The sequence below is a fragment of the Lipotes vexillifer genome, unplaced genomic scaffold (assembly GCF_000442215.2).
Source record: "Lipotes vexillifer unplaced genomic scaffold, Lipotes_vexillifer_v1.1 scaffold1362, whole genome shotgun sequence".
Classification (NCBI taxonomy): domain Eukaryota; kingdom Metazoa; phylum Chordata; class Mammalia; order Artiodactyla; family Lipotidae; genus Lipotes; species Lipotes vexillifer.
The window spans coordinates 809,226-822,173 of NW_006777552.1; the positions used below are offsets into that span (position 1 = coordinate 809,226).

The following is a 12,948-nucleotide window of genomic DNA, read 5'->3' on the forward strand; positions in this document are numbered from 1 at the left end:
CCGGCTCGCGTTCACGCTGTCGCCCGGGCCGGCGCGGCCGCGGGCAACCGCTCCCCCTCCCACACCTACCCCGTCCCCTCCCCGCCTTTTCCGCCCTCGCGTCCCCCTCCCTCGGCCAGCCGCCGCTGCTCCAGATGAGGTGATGGCAACGGCCAACTTCGGCAAGATCCAGATCGGGATTTACGTGGAGATCAAGCGGAGCGATGGTAAGCCTCGCCGCCGCCCCTGCCGCCCGGGCCCCGCATTCGGGCGTGCACGGAAGGGACGCGGGCGCCGGCTGCCTCATTGATTACTCCGCCGCGCAGTGGGGGCGGGAAGGCGGCGGCGGCGCTTTTGTGTGTGGCGTGTGTGCGAGTGAGGCCAGCTTGGGGTCCGCCCCGGGTGCCGCTGCAGTGCCGGGGCGGGGAGGGGCCCTTCGGGGGGCTGGGCCGGGGGAGGCCGGCGGGGAAGGGCCCGGGTGTAGCGGGCTGCGTCTCTGGGGGTTTCGGGCGGGCGCGCTGGCGGGTCCCGGGCCGGGAGCCCTCGCTCCTCCCGCGATCTCCATCCTCCCCGGGGACGCCAGCCCGGGGGGTGGGGGCAGCGGACTCCGTTAGGGTTGACCCAGACTTGCGTCTCACCCCGGCCTTTTCATTTTCCGGCCTCATGTCTGCGGGGGTGGGGAGAGCGTGAAGACCAGAGATTTCAGTATTTAGGGAACCGACTGCTGGTTCCAGGCTGAGGTGGGGGAGAAAGGCCAACCCCGCTGGTTTAAAGTGTCTGGCTGTCACGTTTCTTCGTCTGTCGTTTCTCGAGCATGCCTCTTTCTTTTTTGCTAGTCCCTTCCTTGGAAGAAGGATGCGGAGCTTGTGCTCAGGCATGGATAAGGGTGCGGGTATAAATGGGGAGAAGTATTCGATAAGCTTCTTAAAGGTGATGAGGCTGAAAGGGGAGGAGCAGGATGAACCTAGTCAGTGCGAGGCACTACGGGGAGGGTGGGGCTGGGGGACCGTCTGTTGATATTTTCACACCCTCCGGAGAGGTAACCTAGAGGAAAGTGTAAGACGAGGCACGGGCTTAATTAAAAAAGCCTAGAAAGCCCTAGGCTTCTGTATCTTTCTATAAGTTTCTCTTGGGGAAAATGTTTTATGTCACTAGCCAGCCAGGCTTGGAAATAATTTATATTGTAAAGGAGAAACCGCATGGAGGGGGATAAATTATTTTCTTTCAATCCACGCATTGAAGAAAATAGAGGTGTGTAATATCGAGAGGTGTGCCGTGTTCCTTATACCGTACCTTTAATTTGTGGATTATTATCATTTAGCCTAGTCCGTGGTAACTGTCGCTGGTACATCCACACCCTCTTGGTTTCTACCAGGTTTGACCAAGTTATGTGAAGCTGAGATTGACTTTCATGTTATCTATGTGATGTATTGGAAGACCTTGTATAGCTGATGATTTTTTTCCCCTTCGTTATATTTGACATAATTTGTGTTAACAACTGGAAGCATTATTATCCTGTATGTGAAAAGATAAATTATACCACTTAGGGCTTTAGAAGTTACCGGCAACACTAGTGGGAAAGAGATGTCCCTTTTACTTGGGTTGGGGTTTCTTTATATTTTCTCTTCAAATAACTTTTCTTAAGCAATGCTGTTAACTGCAGTTTCTTTTTTAGGCAAATGCACGTTCACCGTATACTAGCAAAAGTAGGGTTTATATGTTATTTTAAATTTGGGGGAGGGGCATAAAAATGTGTAAGTTCTTTACATTCTAAGCCTTTAACTATGATTATAGGTGTTACTGTAGAATCTATCAGAAGTATCATGATATTTGAAAGGTTTGGATAATTTTATATTTTCTGGGGTAACACCTTTTTATTTAAACGTATCGGACTGGAAACAGTTTTGGTTTGGGAGGGTGGTTCTAGGATAGAGGCTTTTAATACTCTTTCTGCCTTAACCTTCTGCCTGTACTAGAAACCCAGACATGTAAGAGCTTTGTGTTCTTACATAAGTGCAAGTAACCTAAAATCACATTTCAAAGCAGTTTGTCCTTGAGAAATAATGGAAATCATTACAATGTATATCATCTCAGCTTATAGTACATATTTATGCTTCTCAGATGCACGGTAGAGTTGAAGGTAACATAAGCAGAGAGCTTGAAAAGAAGGGAATGATCATTTGCATTGGGTGGTGGTGTTTCACAGTAGAAATTGATGTCTGGGAGACACCCCCCAAGCTTTCCCTTTTTCACTTTAAAGAAGCTGTTTTGTTTTATCCCATTTCTATAGCGTATAGTGTTTTAGATAAAACAGTAGTGGTCATTGTAACAGAAATAAACTTTGTAGTTGGTTGAGCATGAATGTAATGCCTGAGACAGTGGAAACCACAGGATGAAGAAGGGCTGCTAGACTGCTGTTAACTGGTGACTTGATGTTTTTCTGCATGCTTGCTAATGGTGATCCTTGTCCTTGTTTCCGAGCATGCTTCTCCCATCCGTTATGTTATATTTAAAAGTATATATTCCCAGGTAACTAAAGTAGACTTGTTACTTTCTTTCAATACCCTGCTCAAAACTAATCCCTGATAAGTCTTCATTGATTACTAAAGCTGGATGGCCAGTCAGCCACTGAATTCCTAAATCATTAGGAGACTCGTGAGGCAGCATATTTCCTTAAGCATTAATATTTGGGTACATTTTTCTTAATATTATATTTTCAAACTGACCAGACAAGGAGTAGTGTGGAGAACGCAGTTGAGGGATGGCAGCCTCCCTGTGCCCACTTCAACCAGAGCCAGAGCATTAAGGAATTTTAAATTCCCTGAATTCATCTGCGTATCCAGTCATGTTCCTAGCTGAGTTCCTTGTATTTCGTTTTTGAGCAAATCATTCATTATTGTATTTTGGTTTTCGAACGTTATTTTAATTAACCATTAAGATCAAGTCTTACCTGGAAGGGAGGCCCTCTGTGAGCACACTTCCCTCACTACCCCCCATGCCCACCACACCTCATACAGGCCTCTTATTCAAGACTCCCAGAGTTGATTGAAACTGAGGGATCTGTAAAGGTTTGCTGACTTTTTTGGTATTCTAAGATTAGAAGTGACAGAGATTAGGCTTGGACTCCTCAGATTATCCCTAGCCACAGGAGATAACCTGGTGTGAAATTGGACTTGTTTCTGGAAATGAACACTCATGTTTATTTTCTTGCATGTGTCTTCCTGTTATCTTTCTGATTCAGTTTCTTTTTGGAATCTAATGACGCTGAAAACTGCAGTCTTAACTGTTGTGTAACTAGGTAGTTTTCACTGGGAGATGCCCCCCCCCCCAAAAAAAACCACCGTGCACTGTTAAAACATTCTTTATTCGTTCTGCAGTAGCTGTGACTATTGTTTGGGGGCTGGGGGAGTGATGAGATATGTTTTGCATATTTCGAAGCTGCAGCTATGATGGGATTGTTCTTTGGGGTCTCTTAGTTGCAGGATTGATAAATGTGATCTGAAGAGAATCATACACTATTTCAATCAGACAGATCCTTGGAGATGATCTAGTTCTCATTCTTAATAGATGTGGAAACTGAGTCCCAAGTCACTATAAGTGACCTGTCTAGATTCACACACCTTCATACAGTGGCAGCCAAGAACCTGGCTTACATAGCATAGAAACCATACTATCAAGAACTGTGACAGTAGAAGAAGAATTCTCTATTATTTGGGAACCATATACAGCTTTCTACAGCCCAGTAAAGATGCAGGAAATTGCTTCTCACTCATGGGAAAGCCACTAGAGAGCAGTATTATAGAGCCCAATTGTAATGATCCAGTAAAAACTGTTATGGTATGTTTACTAGAAGGTCACAAAACTCAGAATTGTGGGAGAAAAACTATTCCTGTGTCTTAATTAAATGCTGAAAAGAGTGCTTTAATTGAGCATCTGAAATCCAGAGGAAAGTGAAGATTTCAAAGGACCCATCAGGAGTCTTTGAGTTTGGGGCAGGCAATCTTTAGAAAAGATTTCAATGACTTAATTCTCTACCTACTTTGCCATGTATATTCTTCTGCTAGTTCATCTTTACATGTGGTTATATAGGCTTTTGGAGAACAGACTGAATTTAGGTAATAAAAATGAACCACATAACAATATAGTTCCTTTTGGTACAGTTATGTGATTTTGATTATGAAGTGGGTAGAATGGAAGAAATTGTGGACTAGTGATTTCTTTTTACATGGTGATTAGCATGATGGTGGTTCCATATATATACATATATTTTTTTTTTTTCAGGTCTTCATAGTTTTCCAAATAGGTTATCTAATTGGATCCTCACAGAAACCCTGTGAAGTAAGTAGGGTAGGTGGTGGCAGATTCATTGTTTTATAGGTGAAGAATCTGAGGTTGGATTACTTGCAAGATCACATGGTTAATAAGAGGCATAGCCTGGACCAAAACCGAAGTCCTTTTAGTCCTAGCTCTCTTCAAATGCTGGCACATGTTTGCTGATGATGGTATGAAGTTGATCACTTTGTGTACTTTGATTTTCTTTTTTTTTTCTTTTTTGAGATATGAAAGCCCCTTTTGCTCAGATAACCTACAATTAATAATGTTGCTTAAATTTGCCCTATTGGTGAGATCAAATTGATGTCTGATATTTTATTAACTATAAGCATTAAGATTCAGCAATCTAAGGCTTTAACGCTCTTTTCAATAGTCAATCACTTGTTGCTTCCAGAACTACCACAGAAAGAAATCTATATTCATTGCCTAGTCACTTGATTCTTATGACAGAAATTTTGGAACTGTGGGGAAAGGCACGTTAACAAGGTTAACTTGTTTGTGTGTCAAAAATCTAGAGAAAATAGCAAAGAGCCAGTTAAGCTTGTGTCTCTTCAAATAGGGAAGGAGGCACAAGTGTGGAAAATCCAGAAAAAGATTCCTTGAGAGATCATCCAGACCCATTCTTTCTAGTCACAAGTATACTTGTCATTAATATTACATTAATTTTTTGCAAGGCTTAATTTTTGGAATTAACCACCAACTTTGCTTTTAACACTTCTATCCTGTAACCTAAAATAATCTTTTAAGGTGTTTATTTGTTTTGATATTGTAGTTTTGAGCTTGAGAATAGATAAAATTTTTAAGCCCTGAGTAAAACCAATTTTCGCTCTTCTGGTACCATTGTGGAGCAATTGTGGGAAGGTTGCTCTTCTATCACACACTAGCTCTTTTAATTAAAGTAGTACTAATGGTGTTGTAGTGCCTAAGTGAAAATAGACATTAGAACCTCACCATATTAAATATTTAAGTTCTTGATTACACATAGTGGATATTGTGCCATGTCCAAGAACTAAATACAAGTTCATGGTGATTGGGATTTGTCTAGTGAAAACTTATGCAAAATGAAATGGAGTATCATTTCATTGTTGGTTAACCTTAAGTTTAACTTTTTGCTTCTATCTCCCAAGAGCAAAATGAGGGGAGAGGTGTCCCTTTTAAAAGTTGTGCTTCTAAATCTAGTCCTGGGCTTTCCCATTTTGGGTACTGCTTTTTTTTCTCACTACCTACCTACTGCAATCAAGCTTGCAGTTCAAATGGGCATTTATTAGGGTGTGAGAGTATTTTGGTGTATAGACCTTAAGTGATTATGTCATATCACAAAATAATGTGATCTCATAATTCTCTGTTTTCTTATTATAGAGTTAATTAAGTGTACTTTTGTTAACAGTCTGTTAAATATAGGTCATTCTGATGCATGTTGGAGATAAAAAAAAGAATAAGATACACATACTTCCTGCCCTCAGAAACAAATGATTGATAATATAGTGTGATTAGTACTGATAGAACTATGCCATTCTGTGTGTACATCATTACCACTTACCTTTTTAGGTTTAGACTTTTTAGACTCTTGAAGTTATGAGTCTTCTGGATGGAAAATACATGTCATACATGCTGTCCTTTTCACCTCCTCTTCCCATGACCAATATCTATCTCTCGTGGCATGCTTTCCTGATAAACCCATATATTCAGTCTCAGAATTCTTCTTAAAAGACAGCACCACCAGTCCTGGTAGCCCTTGTCAGTCAATTGAAATTGGCATTATTTGTCATTACTGGCCTATTTTCTGTTCTCTAATACTCATTTGAGTTTTGACTTTATAACTTTTAACCTTTGTTTTGATACTTAAAGGAATAAGGTTTATTCCATTTTAAATTTCTGGCAGAACAGTCCCTGGCAGCAGATTCCTCTCTAGATATCCTGCGTTGGGGTGCTTGTAAACGCAGGGACCAAGGAAGCAGACAGAGCCAGCTGATGGTGCTTCTGTGTAATTTGGGATCAACCTCTTCACACAGTGTGGCCAAGGGACTATGAGAATCAGGCATCTCCCTGGGCTATATTTTACTTACTTTCAAAGACTTTTTCTCCAGGTTTCTATTGGTTTTGGCATTAATTTTAACCAGATTTCACCTATATAAAATTTTTTAAAGGAAGGGTTGAAGCAGGATGGGATACACTTCTGGTGAAATTTGTTGAGTGTCTACATTATGCAAAGAATGACCCCTTTGATTAGAACTCTTGGCCAGGAGGTGTCTACTCAGCCTCATCCAGATAGCTTGTATCTTCCATACTGCCACTTGAGTTTTGTTTCTTTCTTAAAAAGTGAATCCAGTTGTTAATCTTGATACCTGAAGGGATTTAACATTTGTGCCCTTTATAAGTCAGTTGCTTTGCTAAATCCAGTATCTTGTTTGACTTCCATGACAACCCTATAATGTAGACAGTATCTTCCCATTTTACAAGAGAAACCCTGTGCTCAAGTGTATAAACTACTGTAAAGTGTTTAAGCCTCATGAAGGAGAATTTTAGATATTTACAGTATATATATTGGTCAAGGCTATGTGGTAAGTGTATTTTGGGGATGTGGGATATGGATATATTTAGAGGACATATTGGATAAATGTTATGGGAGTTCTGTTTCTAGCCTGGGTAGGATTAGTGTAGTGGTTCACAGCCCTGACTGCTTACTAGAATCACCTGTGGGGCTTTGGAAACAAACAAACAAACATAAACAACTCCCCACCTATCACTACTGGTATCTGGGTCCTTTGCCTAGAGATTCTATTTTAATTGGTCTGATATGGAGCCAGGGCCTCAGTATTTTATTTTAAGACATCCCATACACTGGTGAAACTTAACACACTGGTGATTTCAGTGTGCACCCAGGGTTGTGATCCATTATTTTAGAAAAAGTAGCATCTCCTAACAGTAATCTGACAAAACCTCATGGCAAGTGAAGTTTTAATGATGGGAGGAAGATGACCAGTAGATTGCCTTGGGGGGATGGAGGCATTCTAGGCCTGTGGCACAACATGTGAGCTGCAAATGGAGGGCTGTCAGGTAAAGGGCATTTAAAGCAGGCATACCAGAGGGTGATAGATGAAGAAAGGTAGGAAGGAGGAGTAATCTGGGACACCTTATTCAAGACTTGGCAACGAAGGTAAGGTAAGGCATCTTGGAATTAATTTCTAGGACACTTGGAAACTACTGTAGGACTTAATCTCCTAAAAGCAGTAATAGGAGTTAGCTAGTGATTAGTGATAGATTAGAGGGAGAGTAGTACTGAAAATGAGAGCTAGCAAGGATAAGATTGCATTAGTTAAGGAGGGTAAACAGTGGTTAAGGAACAGATGAAATACAGAACACTGTAAAAAGAATTGGTGCTATAGTCAATATATCACTTGTGCTGAATAAAGGGCAGATGTCTTGAAAGGAATGGACTTAACATTTGGGAAGGCTGAGTGTCGGTTATAAAATTTCTTCAATCTGTTTAATCAAGCTAATCCTATTCACGAATACAGCCTAGAGGACTGCAGAGCCAGTGTACAATGTGCTATCAAAGAGCATCCAACTCAAGACTGTTCATAGTTTTTGCTATTAGTATCTTAAAAATAAGTGAGTCTAAGGTATGAGTCACTTCCAATAAATGTTTATATGTAGATCAGGAATTTACTTAAGCTGTAACGATTTGCCTACTTAAGAAGACTCAGTTATAGTATATTAGCCAAGACCCTCTCAGAACTCCTAGAAGAGAATGGGAAGGGAAAACTACCTAAAGGATCTGGCTTCCGGTCTTTAAGGGATGGAGTGTTTTGATTCTTAAAATGCAGCTGCTCTCCTTTACTTCTCCTTTGCTCTTATATTTGGCCTATTTTTTTCTGCCCTGGCTTTTGCTTTTCCTTTTCATCCTCAAGATTCTGAATGTCACTTCAGCATTTAGAATCTCTTAAGTACTGTTTGCAATTTAGGACTTAAAAATGGGTAAGCAAAGAATGAGTAGACAGAGCCCAGTGGATTTTTAGGGCAGTGAAATTATTCCTTATGATACTGTAATGGTGAATACATGTTGTAAATTTGTCAAAACTCAAAGAAGATACACAACCAAGAATGCACTGTAATGTAAAATATGTACTTTGAGTATTAATGACGTGTCAGTATAGGTTCGTTGGTTGTAATAAGTGTACCCCGTATGGGATGTTGATAGTATGGGAGGCTGTGGGTATGTGGGGACAAGGGATATATGGGAAATTTCTGTACCTTCTGTGTAATTTTGACACGAACCTAAAACTGCTCTTTTAAAAAATCTACTTTTAAAAGGGAGGGAGGTATGCAAACTTCAGGCGTTAAAAGTCAGAGCTACTCTGGAAATAAAGGACCAACTAGTGACAAGAATTTATAATATTTTAAGAATCAGGATCAACCCAGTAGGGTTGCAGTTAAGGTAAATTTTTGCTCTTCATTTTTGTTATGCTTAGTCTGTTGGCCAATATGAGATACTTAGGGTTTGCTGACAAAATTTTTAAATGAGCTGTAGTGCAATGAGAGGATTCAGATAAGCTTAGCAACTTTACCTCCATCTCTTTACTTTGGCCCATGGACATTTTGAGTTTATAGCTCAAATAGCATGACAAATGTCCAAGCATTATATTAGAAGCTTCATCCTTGAAATTGGCCGGGGTTTAATTTAAACAAGAGTTTACCTGTTCTAGTTAAACTACAGGTAATTCTTGATGTAAGATATGCATATGAAATCTAATTATGTCATCCTATGAAAAGTGAGTTGGGAATGCAAACAGCATTAAATTTTGCGGGGTGGGGAAGGTAGTATTTTTAAGCCTGTAGTTTACTATGGACTGCTAAAGAGAAATGGATGTAGTGATTTATCTATATGGTTTTTAGGAAATTAGAACCAATTTGAGGCCCTAATTAATGAGGTAAGTCTTAGAATTTAGCCACAGACAGGTCTCTGATGAAATACTGCTATTGGTCAAAACTTGCTTATATTTCTACAGTGAGGAAATTGACTTGTCCAAGGTCATACAAAAAGTAGCAAATATGAGATCAGAACATAGATTATCTGCCTCTAAAGTCCTGTACATTCTAATTCCTTTAGAGTTCTTTGTGTACTACGAATGTTCCAGGCATTGGAAGTCAGGTCATTAATTAAATACTTTCTTTTTTTTCTATAGTATAGATTGCCTTCAGGTGTTTTTTTTTTTTTTTTTTTTTTGCTGTACGCGGGCCTCTCACTGTTGTGGCCTCTCCCGTTGCAGAGCACAGGCTCCGGACGCGCAGGCTCAGCGGCCATGGCTCACGGGCCCAGCAGCTCCGCGGCATGTGGGATCTTCCCGGACCGGGGCACGAACCCGCGTCCCCTGTGTCGGCAGGCAGACTCTCAACCACTGCGCCACCAGGGAAGCCCCCCTTCAGGTGTTTTTATTAATCATTTGCAGCATGACCATTATTATGAGTCCCTTCATCTGATGCCTTTGAGGGAATAGGTACAGGACTTTCCCCTAGAAAAGGCTACTTTGTCAACAGAATATTAAATAGCTATCGTACTCAGTGCAAGTACTCTGGCTATATAATTTCATTTGAAAAAAAAAGTTCTAGGGGGCTTCCCTGGTGGCGCAGTGGTTGGGAGTCCGCCTGCCGTTGCAGGGGACACAGGTTCATGCCTGTGTCCCACATGCCGTGGAGCGGCATGTGGAGATCCCACATGCCGTGGAGCGGCTGGGCCCATGAGCCATGGCCGCTGAGCCTGCGCGTCCGGAGCCTGTGCTCCGCAACGGGAGAGGCCACAACAGTGAGAGGCCTGCCTACCGCAAAAAAAAAAAAAGTTCTAGGGACTTTCTTGGCGGTCCAGTGGTTAAGATGCTGCGCTTCCAGTGCAAGGGGCATGGGTTCGATCACTGGTCGGGGGACTAAGATCCTACATGCCGCGCGTCTAAAAAAAAAAAGTTCTAGACTATTCGAGTCTGTCTGCATTGCCTAAGTTTAGGCCCTCGCTCCCAGATTTTCCAAAGTTTGGACAAGTACGTACGCTGGCATGTGAAAGAATGCTTCTTATTAGATGAGCAACTTTATTGTCAGGAAAATACAATATTAGACCTACTTGCTAGGAGTCCACTGGTGTTATTGATTAATTGGGGGGCCTATCTAGATTCAGTGATCTTTATTTTTATGAAACTGTTCTTTGAAATTGTTTCGGGATAATATGTGTGTTGCATTTTTACAAATTGTTTTCCAGTTATAGGTGATATTGAGAGTTGATTACAATATGGCCCTAGACATTGGGATGTAGTTTTATTGAGTGATACACATCAGAAAGTCTACAAACAATAAATGCTAGAGAGGGTGCGGAGAAAATGGAACCCTCCTACACTATTGGTGGGAATGTAAATTGGTGCAGCCACTATGGAAAACAGTATGGAGGTTTCCTTAAAAACTAAAAATTAACACAACATTGTAAATCAACTATACTTCATTTTAAAAAAAACAAAACGAAACTGAAAGTAGAGTTACCATATGACCCAGCAATCCCACTCCTGTGCGTATATCCAGAAAAGGCAAAAACTCTAATTTGATGCATCCCAGTGTTCATAGCAGCACTATTTACAATAGCCAAGACATGGAAGCAATCTAAGTGTCCATAAACAGATGAATGGTTAAAGAAGGTGTGTGTGTGTGTGTGTGTGTGTGTGTGTGTACACAATGGAATATTAATCAGCCATAAAAGAGAATGAAATATTGCCATTTGCAGCAACTTGGATGGACCTAGAAATTAACATACTGGGGAATTCCCTGGTGGTCCAGTGGTTGGGACTCAGTGCTTTCACTGCAGTGTCCTGGGTTCAGTCCCTGGTTGGGGAACTAAGATCCCACAAGCCATGCGGCACAGCCAAAAAAAGAAATTATCATACTAAGTGAAATAAGTCAGACAGAGAAAGACAAATATATGATATCACTTATATGTGGAATCTAAAAACGAATACAAATGAACTTATTTACAGACTCACAGACATAGAAAAAACTTATGGTTACCACAGGGGAAGGTAGGGGGAGGATAAATTAGGTGTATGGGATTAACAGAAACACATCACTATATATAAAATAGGTAAACAACAAGGATTTACTGTATAGCACAACGAACTATATTCAATGTCTTGTAATAAGCTATGATGGAAAAGAATCTGAAAAAGATATATGTATGTATAACGGAATCACTTTGCTGTATACCTGAAACTAGCACAATGTTGTAAATCACCTATAGTTCAGTTAACAAGAAAAGAAAAATTCTTGGTGCAAAACTAAAATGCCGCTACGGTTTTAAAAAAAAGAGAGATACATTTCTTTTAACCTTACATGCTCTTTTGGGTTTAATTAAGAGCCATTTCTTAACTAAATTAAAATTAAATAAAACTTATTTTCCTCCTACCCCTCATACCTTTCCTTCTTAATCTATGCAGTTGCATCCTTATCTCTCCATTTTCTAAATGTTGGTGTTCTTCAGGGCTTGGTCCTAGCCCTGCAGTACTTCTTGCACAGTATTCTCTCTGGGTGAACTAAATGCTTCTCTTCACTTCAGGCTAGTTGAAGACACATACTGTTTGTATGTCTAGTGTATTACTAATTATCTCCACTTGGATAGCTCATAAATACCTCAAATACAGCATGTCCAAAATTGAACCCATTACCCATTCCCCAAATCTGTTTCTTCAGTATCTCTCATTACTTTCATTCACCCTGTTACCCCAGTTAGAAACCTAGATGTCTTCCTTGACTCCTTGTTCTTCTGTCTTGACCTCGTTTCCTATCATCAGGTTCTCTTCACTGCTCAAGTACCTCTTCAGTCCTTACATTTTTCCATCCCTCTGCTATACTTTGGTCAGGCTAGCATTATGTCTCATCTGTACTGCTGCAACAAATTCCTAATAAATTCTTAAGGTCTCTCTACCTTTGGTTGGTTACTCTTTCAGAATAACCTTTCAAACATGATCACCTGCTTAAAACTTTCTGATAACTTCCTTTACCTCTCTTACCCTTTGGATAAAAAAACCCAGCTCTGTAACATAGGTTACTGTAGACCCTGAACAATCTGACTTTCCTCTCCAGTCTCATTTCTTGCCACTTACCTGAGGCACTCCAGACACTGAGCTCTTAGAACTTGTACCTAACCTGTCTAACTGCTGTTGCTCTTTCTTGTGTCTGTTAAACACTTCATCCTTCTTTGATTCCTAGACCAGGATGGGTCCCCTGCTTTCTGTTCTCTGAGTCCCCTCTATTTACTCTGTCAGAACACTCATGGGACAGTATTATGTGTTTAATTGTCTCTGGTCAGACTCAAGTTTCATCATATCCCCAGTGCCTAGCAGAGGATCTCTACACCCTTAATAAATTATCTGTTTGCTGAACCAGTGATTAAATGAATATCTAGCTGTGCTGTTCTTTCACTACTCTGTCTATTCAAATTTTGACATTCTGGTAAAAATTGATTTGTGTTCATCCTCCAGGCATCAAGAGTATGACATAACAAAGTATGTGTCATTGCTTTTAACATATACTTTCTTTTTAAAACTTAATTACCTGTTTTGAATAGCAACGTGTGTAAATGTGTACCTTTTCCCTCCAGACGGCATA

At 40.6% G+C, this 12,948-nt stretch overlaps 1 protein-coding gene across 3 annotated transcripts in view; it reads left to right on the forward strand.

The window, feature by feature from the left end:
• The first annotated feature begins 6 nt into the window (after nucleotides 1-6).
• KIF2A (kinesin family member 2A) overlaps nucleotides 7-12,948 on the forward strand; it is a 69,618-nt gene continuing 56,676 nt past the window's right edge. For all 3 annotated transcript variants that reach the window (XM_007451167.1, XM_007451168.1, XM_007451169.1), the window contains exon 1: nucleotides 7-206. In XM_007451167.1, the coding sequence (XP_007451229.1) occupies nucleotides 143-206 (64 nt within the window). In that variant the 5' untranslated portion in view covers nucleotides 7-142. The remainder of the gene's footprint in view (nucleotides 207-12,948) is intronic.